Source organism: Pristiophorus japonicus, chromosome 12 (assembly GCF_044704955.1).
Source record: "Pristiophorus japonicus isolate sPriJap1 chromosome 12, sPriJap1.hap1, whole genome shotgun sequence".
NCBI lineage: Eukaryota > Metazoa > Chordata > Chondrichthyes > Pristiophoridae > Pristiophorus > Pristiophorus japonicus.
In genome coordinates, this window is record NC_091988.1 from 139,950,263 (window position 1) to 139,967,166 (window position 16,904).

At 44.7% G+C, this 16,904-nt stretch overlaps 1 protein-coding gene across 4 annotated transcripts in view; it reads right to left on the reverse strand.

Annotated features, from left to right (window-relative positions):
* rtel1 (regulator of telomere elongation helicase 1) overlaps positions 1–16,904 on the reverse strand; it is a 158,289-nt gene that overhangs the window by 97,289 nt on the left and 44,096 nt on the right. For all 4 annotated transcript variants that reach the window (XM_070895979.1, XM_070895976.1, XM_070895980.1 and 1 more), the window contains 2 exons: positions 7,826–7,900; positions 7,363–7,444 (listed from right to left, as the gene is read on the reverse strand). In XM_070895979.1, the coding sequence (XP_070752080.1) occupies positions 7,363–7,444; positions 7,826–7,900 (157 nt within the window). The remainder of the gene's footprint in view (positions 1–7,362; positions 7,445–7,825; positions 7,901–16,904) is intronic.

Sequence of the window (16,904 nt, forward strand, 5' to 3'; positions counted from 1 at the left end):
TATCCACATTATACTGCATCTGCCATGCATTTGCCCACTCACCCAACCTGTCCAAGTCACCCAGCAGCCTCTTAGCGTTCCCCTCACAGCTCACACCGCCACCCAGTTTAGTGTCATCTGCAAACTTGGAGCTATTACACTCAATTCCTTCATCCAAATCATTGATGTATATTGTAAAGAGCTGGGGTCCCAGCACTGAGCCCTGATGCACTCCACTCGTCACTGCCTGCCATTCTGAAAAGGACCCGTTTATCCCGACTCTCTGCTTCCTGTCTGCCAAGGAGTTCCCTATCCACGTCAGTAATTACCCCCAATACCATGTGCTTTGATTTTGCACACCAATCTCTTGTGTGGGAACTTGTCAAAAGCCTTTTGAAAGTCCAAATACACCACATCCACTGGTTCTCTCTTGTCCACTCTACTAGTTACATCCTCAAAAAATTCCAGAAGATTTGTCAAGCATGATTTCCGCTTCATAAATCCATGCTGACTTGGACCAATCCTGTCACTGCTTTCCAAATGCGCTGCTTTTCATCCTTAATAATTGATTCCAACATTTTCCCCACCACTGATGTCACCTGTCTATAATCACCCGCTTTCTCTCTCCCTCTCTTTTTAAAAAGTGGTGTTACATTAGCTACCCTCCATAGGAACTGATCCAGAGTCGATAGACTGTTGGAAAATGATCACCAATGCATTCACTATTTCTGGGGCCACTTCCTTAAATACTCTGAGATACAGACTATTCGGCCCCGGGGATTTATCGGCCTTCAATCCCATCAATTTCCCTAACACAATTTCCCGCCTAATAAGGATATCCTTCAGTTCCTCCTTCTCACTAAACCTTTGGTCCCCTAATAAAGTTATTTGTGTCTTCCTTCGTGAAGACACAGAACCTAAGTATTTGTTCAATTGGTCTGCCATTTCTTTGTTCTCCATTATAAATTCACCTGAATCCGACTGCAGGGGACCTACGTTTATGGCTGATCTTCTACATCAACTCCACTTTCCTGCACTATCCCCATATCCCTTGATTTCTTTAGTATTCAAAAATCAAAAATAATGTGGAACTCGCTACAAGGAGTGGTTGAAGCAAATTGTATAGATGCATTTAAGGGGAGGCTAGATAAGCATATGAGGGGGAAGGGAAGAGAGGGTAATGCAGATAGATTTAGATGGGAGGAGGCTCGAGTCGAGCATATCAACACAGGCATGGACTGGTTGGACCGAATGGCCTGTTACTGTATGTATATCCTATGTAATTTCCCCTTAAAAAATGCAGTGGTTTCTGCCTGAATCTCTCTTTGTGGTAAAGTATTCCATGCTCTATGGAAAGAAATAGTCTCAATCGCTCTCCTCAAACTGATGACTCCTTGTCACTGACTCTTGAGCTAGAGTGAATAGTCTTTCCCTATTCACCACATCAAAACCCTTCAGTGATTACATAAGTCTGTGCTCTTTGGAATACAACTCGCAGGCACCAAATTTGGAGTTTCTGAAAACTCCCAAGTAATGCAATACATCACAAGAGTCCACGAACATGAATTTAGCATTTTTGTTTAAAGACAAGGGGCCCAAATTTGGTGGACTTACTGCCGGCGAATTTTCTCGGCGGTCTCCCTGGTTTCTGGGCGCTCTCCCTTCCGAGTGAGTTTGGTCAGGTCCTCACGCCATTGGCGAGAGGGGACTGCTGGGGAGCATCCGCTGGCATACGCCGGCATGCAACGCCAACTGAAGTCCTCCCGTCCACTCCTCCCAACATTGGTCCAGGCGGTCCTCCGCTCCAGCAGAAGAGACCACCGCATGGAGGCAAGTCTTACATGAACGGTAAGTATGAAGATCTGCAAGAAAAGTTTAGTGCACTTGTTTTCTTCATGTCTTTTGCAGTGATTTTGGTGGATAGGGTCCTCAGAAGGATGTGGAAAAGCTTTTTCTCCCCATTTGTTGAAAAAAACCTTTTTCCCACTTGTTGAAAAAAAACTTTTTCCCATTCCCCCCACCGGGCCAGACTCTATCCTCGGCGTTACTCTGCTGAGAATCGCATTTGCCGCCCAGAATCCAACCTACCACCAGCTGCTGCCCAGAATTGATGTGCAAGTCCCATTATTTCCGCTAGGCAGTTTTTTTCTGCATTTTTACGCCAAACTTCCATCCAAATAGCTTAGCAGTTCTTTCGATGGTACTTGGGCAGAACTTAGGTTTCACCAAACTCAGGCCCAAGTATTTTAGGGGGAGAAATTCAGAGGGGTGCTAACTTAATAAAAGTTTGAAAAATTAGCTCCAGTTGCTAACGTTTTCAAACTTTAAACAAATTCGGCGTTTGCGCTCTAGGACGGAAGTGGAGCACGAAATCAAGCGCCCCACTTCCTTCTTGGAGCACAAGAGGCAGCAGGTGGGGCGGTACTTGTGCAGCGCTGCACAATGAGCCACGTTGAAAGGCTCCTTCCCTCCCTTAAAGGGAAGGGCAGGCAATCGTTGCAGGCACCTTCACCTCGACAGCAGCCGCGATCCGGCCCGATCAGCCCGATGCACTGCAGCAGAGTGTCGGGCTGATCGATCATGGGCATGAAACAAAGTAAAATATTGGAGAGAGAGATTTTAATTTTTTTTTTTTTTTTTAAACTTACCTTGGTCACCTTGGGGCTGAAATTCACTGTCCCCAAAGGGACAGTTATTGCGGGCTTTGGGTGGCCGATCGAAAAAAATCGATCGCCACCACGGTCGGGTACTTTTCCCTTCCCGAGCCATTTTCAGCTCGGATGGGGTTTGAATGGTACTCATTTATGTCAGAAACGGCGGGGTGAAGCCGCTGTACAGGTAGGTTTCCAGCGTTGAGGTCTGCAGCGGCGGGCAGCTCGAAAGCGGCCAGGACAGGGATTTTCAGCTCCAAAAAGGTAGGCGTTCTTCAGGCAGTGCCCCCGCGAGGTATTCGAGTTGGTGCTCCAACGCGACAATGCTGGAGTGTTGCCACGATCGGGAGCCTTTGGAAGGGAAATAGTTTTATTATTGTTTTTATGTCAGATTGCATCATCTGCAGTACTTAGATTTCATGGTTTTATTAATTATTAGTGTTTTTGTGTCAGATTGCATCATCCGTATTTAGGTTTTCATATAGTTTTATTAATTGTTTTGACTATTAAACCTGCTGAGTGCTGCTCAGAGGTTTGCACATACTTTTGTACAACTTTCAGGTCTGTTTCGTTAGTGGAGGCCTGATGGGAGGAGTGTTGGAGGGTGACACCTGCTCAGAAGCAGGGCGGCACGCAGGAGAAGGCATCACCGTCAGCACCGTGCAGACAGGCAGCAGGCAAAGGAGACAGCAGGCATGATTCGTTCATTCTACGCCAAACCAGTGTGCCCACTGTCTTGACCGGCCCCAATCAGGATTGCAGTTGGCTGCTTGGGGACAAGGGATAGCCCCTGTACACTTGGCTGCTCACTCCACTGCGGAACCCCAGGACAGCACCAGATCATACATATAATGACACTCATTGTGCCACCAGGTGCATCATCGAGCAGTGCATAGGCATCCTTAAGCAGAGGTTCTGGTGCCTGGACCGCTCTGGTGGCACCTTGCAGTACTCTCCTCTGTGGGTCTCCATAATCGCCATAGTCTGCTGCATGCTGCACAACCAGACCATCATGAGGGGATAGCCGCTGGATTTCGAGCCAGCTGTATCACCTGAAGAAGGAGGAGGATCCCTGTCACCCCAGAGCTAGGAGGCGTCGACCCATCGCCACGCTGGAAGGGCCGGGTGCAGACTGGCCAGCACCCTCCTGGGAGGGTGCGTCCTCACATATATGGAGGTGCCTGACGCCTCCCTGCAATCTCCCTCCATGCATTATGGCCTGTCCGCCAGGTCACCCCACGCCAGGAAACAGTATTCTTCTTCTGTCCTCCACACCGTCCATCAGTGTCTCCAGCTCCATATCAGTTAACTGTTGGCTCTCCTTGCAGCTCTTACACCAGTCATCCTTCCAAACTCCTTCCCCACTCAGGGCCTTGCTGCAAACCCTGGTCTTTAAAAAGGCCAGGAAGCAGCTGGCTCATTAGAAACCCTTACCTGCATGCTGAATTTCTCAGTGGTGATAACGCTCAAATTAAGACAGCCACACCGCTGAAAAATCCACTTTGGAAAGGGTTCATTAGCACTGGAACCAAACTGTTCACTTTTGGAGCTGAATATGGGGTGGCCCAGCCACGAAAAAATGTTGGCGTTAAAGGCCCCAAAAAGCTGGGGGGCAGGGGGCAACATCAGCTTTCCAGCGGTACTGAATTTCGGGCCCCGTGCCTTTAAGCATTGCTCCTGGAGCGCTCGACCTCCCGATGGATGCCTTTTGCTGCTTTAGTGTTATCGCCCAGCTATGTTGCAGGTGGCGAAACGCAAGTTCGGGTCCGGGGCGCTACTGGGACGATGCACACGGCGATGACGTCACGATCTCTGGGCGTAATGCCATACCACCGCCGCAAAACTCCCTCCGAATTTAGCGGGAGTCACCGATATCACCGTGCCCATTTGTGCCTTTATTGTACCCCCGGTGGCGCTAACGGGAGGTGCAAAGGAGCCCAATTTCTCCCCCTTAATCTTTTTGATCATATGATCAAGTAATAAATAACCATGTACAGTACAATCATTTACTGGACCACTTGCTTTGGCTACACTGCTCTACAGCATTTGCCTCCCTCTGTGCAAGGCTATATTGTAGTACTAAATCTTTGAATACTTACAGATGTACCAGTAGTGGTGTTGGATAATGCCAACATATGACTTCACTGTACCAGGGAATTTTACCTAAGTACCATGTAGGAAGTGAAACTCAATAGAGGATCCAATGACAGTTGATTTACCACCACTACGGTCATGTAAAGGCCATTTTCTGGGAACTACAACTGAATCAGTCCTCAGAAGATGTTTAGTCTGGTTTTATTTGTTTGGTCCCTTGTACAGAGAGACAGGATATAAATGTCTAGCAGGACACTACTCATAGCTAGCAAGAGCACTGAAAGCAGGTGGTTGTCCCAATAGAAAAGCAAGTCCAAAGCCAATTCTGTGGTGTCTGGCTGATTTTTACTCGCTGCCAGCTGGCTCCCAGCCCAATCTTCCACTTTTCCCACCTTAGCCCCGTTCCACATCATTCCCAATAGCTCGGCAGTCAGAATTTAATACATTCGGTCATCTTTGGTCAGCTTGTTTCATGATGGGAAAGAACGATGATGATTTGTTCAGTGACTCTGACTTTTAATCGCAATTGTGTTTCCATTTTTAATATTTTTTGAAATCTTTAATGTTTGGGGTAGTTTCTTAGTTCTGCTTTATACATATTAAAACAGGTTGGAGCTCTTTTCTTCAGGAATGAGAAGGCAGAGGCATGATCTAATGGAGCTCTTTAAAATTCTGAAGCATTTCAATACAGTAAACGTAGAGAGGATGTTTCCACTTGTTGGGAAGACCAAAACTAGGGGGCATAAATGTAAGATTGTCACCAATAAGTCCAATAGAGAATTCGTGAGAAACTTCTTTACCCAGAGAGTGGTTAGAATGTGGAGCTCGCTACCACAAGGAGTAGTTGAGGCAAATAACAGATGTATTTAAGGGGAAGCTAGATAAGCACATGGAGGAGAACCACAGTGTAACTTGCAGACATGGGTAAATTCACAGTCTATGCATTCCTCATGTACTTCATGAGGACATCATAATTGGAATTGACAATGTTACAGAACGACTAAACATTTCAGAAAAGTCATGATGTTTTCTGTGAGCAATAATAGTTAGATCACCGATTTTAAAAGAAAATCTATTAAAAATTAGATGAAGTGGAGTTGGTGGAGATTCGCGTGGAGTACAAACACCGGTGTAGACCTGTTGGGCCAAATGGCCTGTTTCTGTCCTGTAAATTCTATGCAGGAGCTGGGAGCTCCCCTGGTATCCTGGCCAAATTTTAAACCTCAACAAACGTGTCATGCTGCAATTACACCCTCCTGCCAGAAGAGGAACTGCAGTGCTACCACTGGGAAGAGGGTGCAATTACAGTGCGACAAGTTAGCATGGGCAGTTTCCATTATAAATGTGGATATAGGAATTTATGACAGAAATATATAAAAAATACAGACAAAATGTATGATTTTAAAATGGCAACTGAATTATCTTTAATAAAGCTCAATGTTCCACTCAATGGGCTTAATTTTCCCTCGGAGTTGCTCTGTTTTTTTGGGAGTAGGCTGCTTTTTCTGGCCTAACTTAAAAATCCCCAGTTTTCCCAATCAATTTGCACCAGCGTAACTCACTTAGTTATGTTTTTTTTCAGGTTAGTTTTTTTTCTCAAAAAGGGGCATTACCAACCACCTACGACAGTTCTGACCATTTAGGCAACTTTGGCCAGCTAACAGTTACTCCATTTCTACTTAGGCCAGTGTATGTGGCCACGTGAGAAAGCCCTTGCGGAGAGTTAAAGAAATCGGCGCAGGTAAGTGCAGTAGATGCCCGGACAGCAATAGCAGTAAAGGTAAGAGGTGGGGGTGGGGGGTGGGGAGGAGGAGGGAGAGAGGGGGGTTTGGGAGGGGGCGGGGCAGTGGAGAAGCCTTTGACTGGGAGGGAGACCACTCGGCCTGGGTTAGGGGATGGGGGAGCGGACCAGGAGGTCACTCGGCCAGGACTAGGAGCGGAGGAACTCACCGACAGGAGAATGCACCGGCAGGCAGGTGAACTCACAGAACACACCGGCGGGAGAACACACCGGCAGGAGAATCCAATCGGTGAGGACCGAGAATGGGACTGGACCAGCAAGCCCTTCCAGCAGGGTTGGAGATAAGTTGCTGTTATGTATTTTTCAATTCTTTTAATGTATTGCGAGGTGACGGTATGCTTGTGTTCCTGGTTACCATGGCAGCCCAATCTTTTTGGCGCAGATCAAGGCGCCACTCTCCTCGGGTTAGGTCATGCCAAAATGAAGAGATCCTAAGGGGAAACTTCCAAATATGCCAAAAAAAATAAGTGTTGAGCCACAAAAAAAAAAAATCGGGTGTAACTCTTCAAGTATGCCAAAAAAATGCTTTGGGGAAAATTGAGCCCTTTAGCACTATTAGTGAAGTTAGCTGCGACAGTAAAAGTTTCCATTCACAAGAAAGTCGTTTTACTAAATGGTGACATTAGATTGTGAAAGAAAATGTGAAACTTATATTTAAGCACCTTCTTGTGTCTCTCAGAAAGAATAACTTGCTTTGAAGTGCAGACATTTGTTGCAAGTAGGCAAATGCCAGTTATTTTGCACACAGTAAGAACCCATAAACCACAAATAAATAAATATCCCTAACCCTAAATTGTCCCCCATTGGTAGTTTAAGTTATCCCGATTAGATTTGTACCTTGTTTTTTTGTAACCGATGAAGTCCATAAATCAGTTCTCTGCTGCTTCTTCTTCCCACTGGTATCTGTGTGTATATGAACCTATGGAAATATTAATTATATATACTCATATCAGCAATAAAAGGTGTTGACAATTACTTAAACACTGGGAAAGCTCAAGTGTTCAGTGGCAAACAACAAAAGGTATTAAAATCCTGCCAGCATTTATTTTGAAGTACTTAAGCAAATTTACATGTAGTATACACAAACCTGAGTATGTCGGAAGCATGTCATAACCACAGTGTAACTTGCAGACATGGGTAAATTCACAGTCTGCGCATTCCCCATGTACTTCATGAGGACATGATAATTGGAATTGACAATGTTACAAAACGACTAAACATTCAGAAAAGTCATGATGTTTTCTGTGAGCAGTAATACAATTAGAACACAGATTTTAAAAGAAAATCAAATTCAAATTACCTTGTAATGCTTGGCCACATTCTGTCCCATTGTGTGCAGTGCAGTACCCTCTGGAGGATCTATGCAGAAAACAATCTGAACAGGAAGGTAGATTTATTACAACAAAAAAAATATTGCAGTAGATACACTGCATTCTCACTACCAGCTCCAATACTTATCCACAATATGCATTGTGATGTATTTCAGCACTTCAGTGCACTGCTGGCTTCTCTGCTTTTCTCAGCTGTTGTGTTGGATCCTAGATGGAAATCCGCTTTCTCCAGAGCCAAATTCGGTTTCTCAGCTGGCTTCTGGGGTTTACAGTGGCCTCCACCTTCACTGCCGCTTTCTACGGAGACTATTCTCTGCTGGACTACCACTGTTCCAGTACCTGGCCTGCTTTTGGAGGCTCAGCTTTCTGTTCCCGTGCTGGGAATTTTCACTCTACGCTGAACTAACTCTGATCAGTTCCTACTGGTTTCCATCTTGCTCGAGATTCTGCTCCCTTGCTGCTGAATGATCTCTGCTTTTCTGCTATCCATTTGCTTCCCATAGCCGACGACTCCATTCAGCCTTCAGAACTCCTCAATCACCCTTTGCTGGACTGACTCAAGCTCTTGCTGCTGGCCCCATCTTGTGTGCTCCTCGCCTGCCTTCAGCTGCTTCTCGGACCAGCTCCTTCACCTGCATTGATCACATGAATTTATTTTTCACCCTCCCCTGGATCCCTGGACTGCACTCACTTTTAGTGATTTGTGTGCATGGGTACCTAAATCCTTTTGCTCCTCCACAGCTCCTAATCTCTCATCATTAGGAAAATATATTTTCCTTCATCAGATCCAAAGTGGATGACGTCACATTTCCTCATATTGAACTCCATCTGCCATAATTTTGCCCAGTCACTTACTCTGTCTATGTCTTTTTGTAACTTGTTTCTCACTACACCATTTACACACACGCACACAATGGTGAAAAGCTGTTAAATCTCACCAGAGAATGTTCCCTTTATTCTTAGTCTCTGTCTCCTATCTCTCAACCAATTGCCAACCTACGTCACAATGCTACCTCCAACTCCATGCGCTCTCATTTTTGATAAGTTTCTGGATGAGAAATTATCAAATGCTTTCTGGAAGTCAATGTAGACAGCATCCATAAGCACTCCCCTATCCACCAGGATAGTGACCTCCTCAAAAAATACTACTAGATGAATCAGACATGACCTATCTTTCACAAATCCATGATGACTATCTTTGATTAGCTCATACTTGTTTAAGTGCTCACTGTCTCAGATGATAGATTCCCGTAACTGCCCCACAATTGATGTTAAAGTGACGGGTCTATAGTCCACTGGTTTCTCCCTCCTTGCCTTCTTAAGTAATGGAGTGACATTTGTAATTTTGCAACCCAAAGGCACAATTTATGAATCTGGAGAGCTTCGGAAAGTTATGACGAACACATCTGCAATTTCCTCCCCTATTTCTTTTAATACCCCGGGGTAAAAACCATCAATTCCTGCAGATTAGTCCCATTATTTACCTTAAGAGTTGGATTTTTATGACAATTCAGCAGCTTTCACGATCATTTTTCCTGGTGCTAAATTAACAGATTTATTAAATTCAATTTGCACCTTGCAAATGGATTGCTAGTCCAGTACCGTGGCCACTACACTACCATACCCAGTATTTCAACATCTAACTGCAATTCATGGCATTTTAAAAGATGTCAAATGCAACAATATTCAATCCAGTCACCTTCTGTCAAAGGAACAACCTCCAGCTTGATTCAAAATGAAAACTGTACTAAATGCAAAGAATAAAATATATTTCAATCCAAATTAAAATTTTGATAGACTAGAGATTTAGTACTAACATGGAGTAACTTGGGTGTATAGAGGGCACTCATTCCAATGAGTACTCAATGATCCGATATTAGAAAGTAGTTAGCAGTCCCTCGGAATCGAGGAAGACTTGCTTCCACTCCTGAAGTGAGTTCTTTGGTGGCTGAACAGTCCAATACGAGAGCCACAGACTCTGTCACAGGTGGGACAGATAGTCATTGAGGGAAAGGGTGGGTGGGACTGGTTTGCTGCACGCTCTTTCCGCTGTCTGCGCTTGATTTCTGCACACTCTCGGCATTGAGACTCGAGGTGCTCAGCGCCCTCCCGGATGCACTTTCTCCACTTAGAGCAGTCTGTTAGAAAGTATACCACTGCCAGATACTGCCTTTGCTTCCTTTTAAAGGCACATGTAAGCCCTGTCCACAATTACAATACAGAAATAAAGGCCCCAAGTTTCCACATGATTTGCGCCTGATTTTTAGGAGCAACTGGTGGAGAACGGACTATCTTAGAAATCGCAATTCTCCACATTTTTTTTTCTGCAGTTCTAGTCAGTTAGAACAGTTTCAATTTGGAACAGAATTTTTTCTTCAAAAGGGGGCGTGTCCGGCCACTGACGCCTGATTTCAAAGTTTCCACAGTGAAAACGTACTCCAAACTAACTTAGAATGGAGCAAGTGAAGATTTTTGTAGAACTGAAAAAACCTTGTCTACACATTAAAAAATCAGGCACAGGTTACAAATTAGGCGTCCAGAATGAGGTTGGGGGGGGGGGGTGGAAAAGAGGGGGAGGGAAGTCATTAAATTCTATAATAAATCCTTATTTATACTTATACAAATAAATCCAACCTGAATAAAAATTTATAAGTAAAGAAAAGATTAAATAAACCATCTTCCTAACTGTGTGAAAGTGCTTCAGCCAGGGAGAATGCTGCAGGAAGCCTCACAAGTTGAGGCAGCCGTTCCCGCCGGGGGGGGGGGGGGAGGAGGCAGCCGTTCGTTCCTGACGGCGGGGGGGGGTAGTAGGGAGGGAGTGCGGGCCCGACCGACTGACCGAACGCAGCGGGGGGGGGGGGAGGAAGCCGTTCCAGACGGTGGGCGGGGGAGGAGACAGTGAGAAGGCTGCAGGAAGCCTCAAGTTCAGCAGCCATTCCCAACGGCGGGGGGAGGGGGGGGGGGGGGGGGGGAGGGGGGGGGAGGCCGTCGGGAAACGGCTGCCTCAACTTTGAGGCTTCCTGCAGCCTTCTCACTGCTGCAAGAAGCCTCAGTGCTGATGGCAATGTGTTTTTATTAAAAAATGTTCAAAACTTAAACAGCTACAAAGAACTACAAAAATGGCCGAGTGCCAATGTTTCCTTCACACTGCGCGTGCGCGAATGCTCCAACGCGCACGCGCAGGGTTGCCGCAGGAAAAAAATTAATTTAAGTGGCCCCCTCCCACTTACAAAATCAGCGCGAGTGGTAGGCTCCGCCCCCTGGGCGCCGCGCCAAGCAGACATGGAGCTGCAGGGCACTCCAGAATTGCACGGTTTTTTTCCGGCGCCGTTTTCGGCGCGAAAAACGGGCGCCCAGCTCGGAGGGGCGCCCGTTTTGTAGCGTGTGGAAACTTGGGGCCATTGAGTGACATTAATTAGATTTATCTACTTGGGACATGATTTTCTCTCCCTTCCCCATCTCATGCTAGAAAAACAACACCCATCGAGGAAAAAATTAAAAGGAGAACCTGCTGTTACCCCCAAGAGCTCAAAACCTTAGTCATGAAAAAACAGATGGGAATGTAAGCTTGTTAACCTTGTACAATTCACACCCATGGCAATTAGCACCGTATCTTGAAAATATTTAGTCTATTTTTCTGTAACACCAACTTACAATGGTTCTAATGGCATCAGCAGCAATTTACTTCAACATAACATGGCAACATATCGATACAGCTTCAGTTTCAGAAGCAATTTTATTGTCAAAAGTGACCTGCTGACATCAATCCTATTATCTTATAAAAAGAGATGTGGTTTTCGAACGCTGCCTCGCCGTAACAACCAAATCATCTTTCCACATTGCTGGAGAAAATTGATTTAAATAGCTAATTGTTCCAATATTGTTACTCACCTAAAGAGGAGGCACTTTCTACCATTATTCTGCTTCCACCTATTCTAAATCCTACTGGTCAGGATCTAAGCTTAACAGGTGTTGCCAGGTGTGCCTCTAAATCCTTACTAAAAAGCAAATGATACCAGCATGCCGCCACTGCCTAAAACTACTCAATGATATCAGTTAAAAAGCAGCTTACCAGCTGAACAGCACTACAGGCAACTGAGCTCTCAGTCTACAGCAACAAAGCCAGCGTTAGGAGTCCAGAGACAATCCTGAAAAGACAATTTTTTGGGCCGAGAGAACAAGGCCCAACAACACTCATGTCTGCTCCAAAGGCATTTGGTTAGCAACTATGGAACATTCCTATGTAATCTTTAATGTCTACTGGAGGCAGTGCTACAGGTAAACAGGGCCTCAGTTTAGCCTCTTATCTGAAAGATGGCACAGTATACATCATGTGGTGAAGCTCTGCAGTTGGACATCAACGCTCAATCGTCTGACTCCGATGGTAGTGCCATCAACTGAGCGCAGCTGACACACAAAATATGAAGTAACAATAAGGAAATTTGGCATTTTTTTCCTTTGGGAAAGAGACCAAGATGGTTTAAAGATTTCCAGATCATGAAAAACTGACAAATCTGATCCAGGAAAGTTGCTCACTATGGTGAAGGGTTCAAATACTGGGGGTGCAAAATAAAAAATTGAAAGTTAGAAAGGAGTCCAATGGAGCTGTGGAGTTCGGGAATAAATTTCTTGGGAAGACCATTGAGGCAGATACTATAAATGGGTTCAAGCAAACATTTCCTGAGAGAGAAAGGATCGAGGAATAAGTTAAAAAGGTGGAGCGGTGGAGTTGATTTATGAAAAACAGATGGGCTTGGTTTGATATAATAGCCTTTTCCTTCTTCCATTTATTTTTTTGTAAAACTTCATTTAAAATAAAATCATGACTTTGTGATGTTTCGGTTCATTGAAGCTTGCCGTATGTGACAATTCTTGCTTAAAGAAAATTGCATATTCAGTAGAAAAAGTATAATTGACCACAGAATCAGAAAATTACACAATTTAAAAGCATTTAGGTAGATGCTCAAAAACTCAGCAAATTAAGCATCAGCAACTGTCTGAACTTTGTCATTACTTTAATTATTTTTAGATGAAGTATTAGTTTTCAAACACAATTTAAAGAAGCATTGTTGTTAGTCTCATCCATAATCTACACAATTAATTTCCTCATTATAGTAGAGATTGGCATATACGTTGAATACTAAATAGTTATAAAATGTCACTGGTTCTACAACATGTAGCATAAAACAACTAAAGCTATTTGTACTATCTACAAAGAATTTTGTTGTGCTCATTATGTACTATGAAAAGAATCAAAAGGAGATAAATGCATAAAAAATATAATTCTTTGTCTTTTGCCGATGAATCAACTTTGGAGATTATTTAATGAACAATATTTTCTGGCAAATTTTCCAAACAACAATGGAGGGAAAATTGCGGTCAGAGGCCCCCCTTGTGCGAATGCCTCCCACCCGAAAAAAATCTATAAAAGTACCTGGTGGTCCCGGAGGAACGTAGGATCCCGGTCGGAGACCTAGATTAGCTGCGCAGCGCATGGAGATGTCTTTCAGGTACGTACAAGCTGGAGTCACGTGGGCCTGGACCACCAATCACTATGCAGTATTCTCAGTGATAAAAATTGGAGCTCGTAGAAACGGAGTCCCCTTTGCTGCTAATTGAGAATACTTTACCCGATTTGTTGAGCAGTCGCATATGACTGCATCTTCTGCGTGGGAACCTGAAGGACAGGCACACACTTCGCTGTGCGGGAAGAGAAGGCCTCCCCACTGCATCGCTGGGATCACCAGGTACTTTCAGAAAAATTCTCTGGTCGAGGCGTTCGTCCGAAAGAAGCCTCCTACCGGAATTTCAGGGCCATTAAAAACAGAAAATGCTGGAAATATTCAGCAAGTCAGCTAGCATCTGTGCAGAGAGAAAGCGTTAACGTTTCAGGTTGAGCTGGAAATGGTTAGAGATGCAACAGGTTTTTAAGCAAGTGTGGGCAGGGAAAGGGGAGAGGGGAGGAAAGAACAAAAGGGAAGGTCTGTGATAGGGTGGAAGGCAGGAGAGATTAAGAGACAAAAGGAATGATAGTGCAAGGCAAAATGAGATGGTAATGGGGCAAGTTAAGAAAAGAGGAGTCTAGATAGGGTGTAAATGGAAATCATAGAATCATCAACAGCTGCCATGAGAAAGAGGAAAAAAAACTGGGGGAAAAAAATAGGGGCAGGGGTTATGATCTGAAATTGTTGAACTCTATGTTGAGTCCAGAAGACTGTAAAGTGCCTAAAGATGAGGTGCTGTTCCTCGAGCTTGTGTTGAGCTTCATTGGAACAGTGCAAAAAGCCAAGGACGGAGAGATCAGAGTGGGAGTGGAGCAGAGAATTAAAGTGACAGGCGACCAGAAGCTCGGGGTCACACTTACAGACTGAACGGAGGTGTTCTGCAAAGCGGTCACCCAATCTGCATTTGGTCTCCCCAATTAAGGAGACCACATCGAGAGCAGCGAATACAGTATACCAAGTTGAAAGAAGTACAAGTAAATCGCTGTTTCAACTGGAAGGACTATTTGGGGCCCTGTGACAGTGGGAAGGGAGGAGGTAAAAGGGCAGGTGGCATGGGTGATTGAGGAATGGAACAGGTTGTCGTGGAGGGAGTGGTCCTTTCGGAATGCTTGGAACGCTCCCTCCGCGACACCCTGGTGCAACAGATACATTTGGCAAAGGTTTACCTCGAGTAAATTTCTGAATTTTTTTAGTTTATTAAAAATGTTAGTACTATAAAATCAATATGTAAAATTATTTGCTCTTACTGATCAATGCTGCCCTCCTCTCTGTCACTGGTAGCTATTGTCAAACTTGGTGCTCCATATCCTGACAGATCCGAGTCAGTAGCTTGCATGGTTTTAGACTGTAGGGAGGGCTGAGATTCAGTCTTATCCCTGTCCTTTTCTTGCTCTTCAGCAAGAAAGAAAAGGAATACTATTCATAGGCAGCTATCAGCATTTACTGAGCAAGTAAACGGAATACAGTAAAACACTCCATGGTGCAGAGTGTTGGAACATCGATAGATTGCCCCTCAAGCAAAATACTGGTTGCAATTGTGGACTTCAACAAAACTTGCATTTATATAGAGACTTTAATGTAGAAAACCTCAAGGTGCTTCACAGATGTCTAATCAGACCTAAACTGACAGTCAAAGTAGCAGATAGTTTGAAAGATTACGAAAAGCTTGATCAAAGAGGTTGCTTTCAAGGAGAGTCTTAAAGGGGAAAGCGGTGGAAAGGCAGATATGTTTAGGGAGCGAATTTCAGAGCTTAGGTCCTAGAAGTTTGAAGACACGGTCGCCAATGGCGGGGCAAGAAACCAGAGTTGGAGGAATGCAGAGATTTTGGAGTGTTATCGGGTCGGGGATGTTTACATAGGCAGAGGTGAGGCCATGAAGGGATTTGAAAATTCAAAATTGAAGGCTTTAGGATACTGTGAGCCAATGTAGGTCAGCAAGCACAGAGGTGATGAATGAGTGGGACTTGGTACGGATTAGGATACGAGCAGCAGAGTTTTGGATAAGTTGAAGCTTATGGAGGGTGGAAGACGGGAGGCAGGCCACGAGAGCATTAGAATGATTTGGGAGGTGACAACGGTGTGGATGAATGTTTCAGCAGCAAATGGCTGAGGCAGGGCCGAGGCAGATGATGTTCGAGCTGGAACTAGGCAGTCTTTGTGATGGAGAGGAAATAGGGTCAGAAGCTCAGCTGGGGGTCAAACAGGATGCTGAGGTTGTGAACAAGGTGTCAACCCGAGACAGTGGCCAGGGAGGGAGCCAATTTTTGGCATCCCTACCCCACCCTGCACTCAATTCACCCAGCACGGGGTCGAAAGGGGGAGGGGCAACTTTCCCTCAGAGCTGCCTGGCTGCGCAGCTGTTTGCCAGTCCCATGTAGCTCGGGACCAGCTTTTGCAAAGTAAAGTTTCACGGGGAACATGTCGAGGGTGGGGGTGGGGAGGGAAAGGTGAGAATGCTGAGGAAGGGGAATTCAGATAATTCAGATCAGCAGGGATAGAAGAATTAAGGTATTGCAAAGCCAGCCAGTGGGGAGGGGAAATATATATGCACAGCATCATTTGTAGATGCATTATCTTTGGAATTCTGAGACCATTCACCGTTTTTAATATATAATAGATGGATGACCCAAACCTGTGTGTACACTTTGCTCTTTATGTTTTTACATTACAGACTGCATCTTATTTCCCATAATCAACATTAGGCTTATTTCATAACTGAACTCTCCAGCATCCTCCATGCACTCGGACCATTTTAGCAGCAGGAATAATTACACTATTACAGTAAGGAAATATAACCATTTGGATCAAGTTATTGAAGAAAAAGACAAGTTTATTCAAAACCGACGTGGTGCTCTAAACAGAACATAAGAAATTGGAGCAGGAGTAGGCCATTTGGCCCATCGAGCCTGCTCCGCCATTCAATAAGATCAAAGCTGATCTGATCATGGACTCGGTTCCACTTCTCTGCCCCCTCCCCATAACCCTTTACTATCTTATTGCTCAAAAATCTGTCTATCTCCACCTTAAATATATTCAAAGACCCAGCCTCCACAGCTCTCTGGGGCAGAGAATTCCATAGATTTACAACCCTCAGAGGAGAAATTCCTCCTCATCCCAGTTATAAATGGGCGGTCCCTTATTCTGAGACTATGTCCCCTAGTTTTAGTTTCCCTTATGAGTGGAAATATCCTCTCTGCATTCACCCTGTCGAGCCCCCTCATTATCTTATATTTTGATAAGATCAGCTTTCATTCTTCTGAACTCCAATGAATATAGGCCCAACCTACTCAACCTATCTTCATAAGTCAACCTCTTTATCTCCGGAATCAACCTAGTGAACCTTCTCTGAACAACCTCCAATGCAAGTATATCCTTCCTTAAATACGAAGACCAAAACTGTACGCAGTATTCTAGGTGTGGCCTTACCAATACCCTGTACAGTTGTAGCAGGACGTCTCTGCTTTTATACTCTATCCCCCATGCAATAAAGGCCAACATTCCATTTGCCTTCCTGATTACTTGCTGTACCTGCATACTCATATTT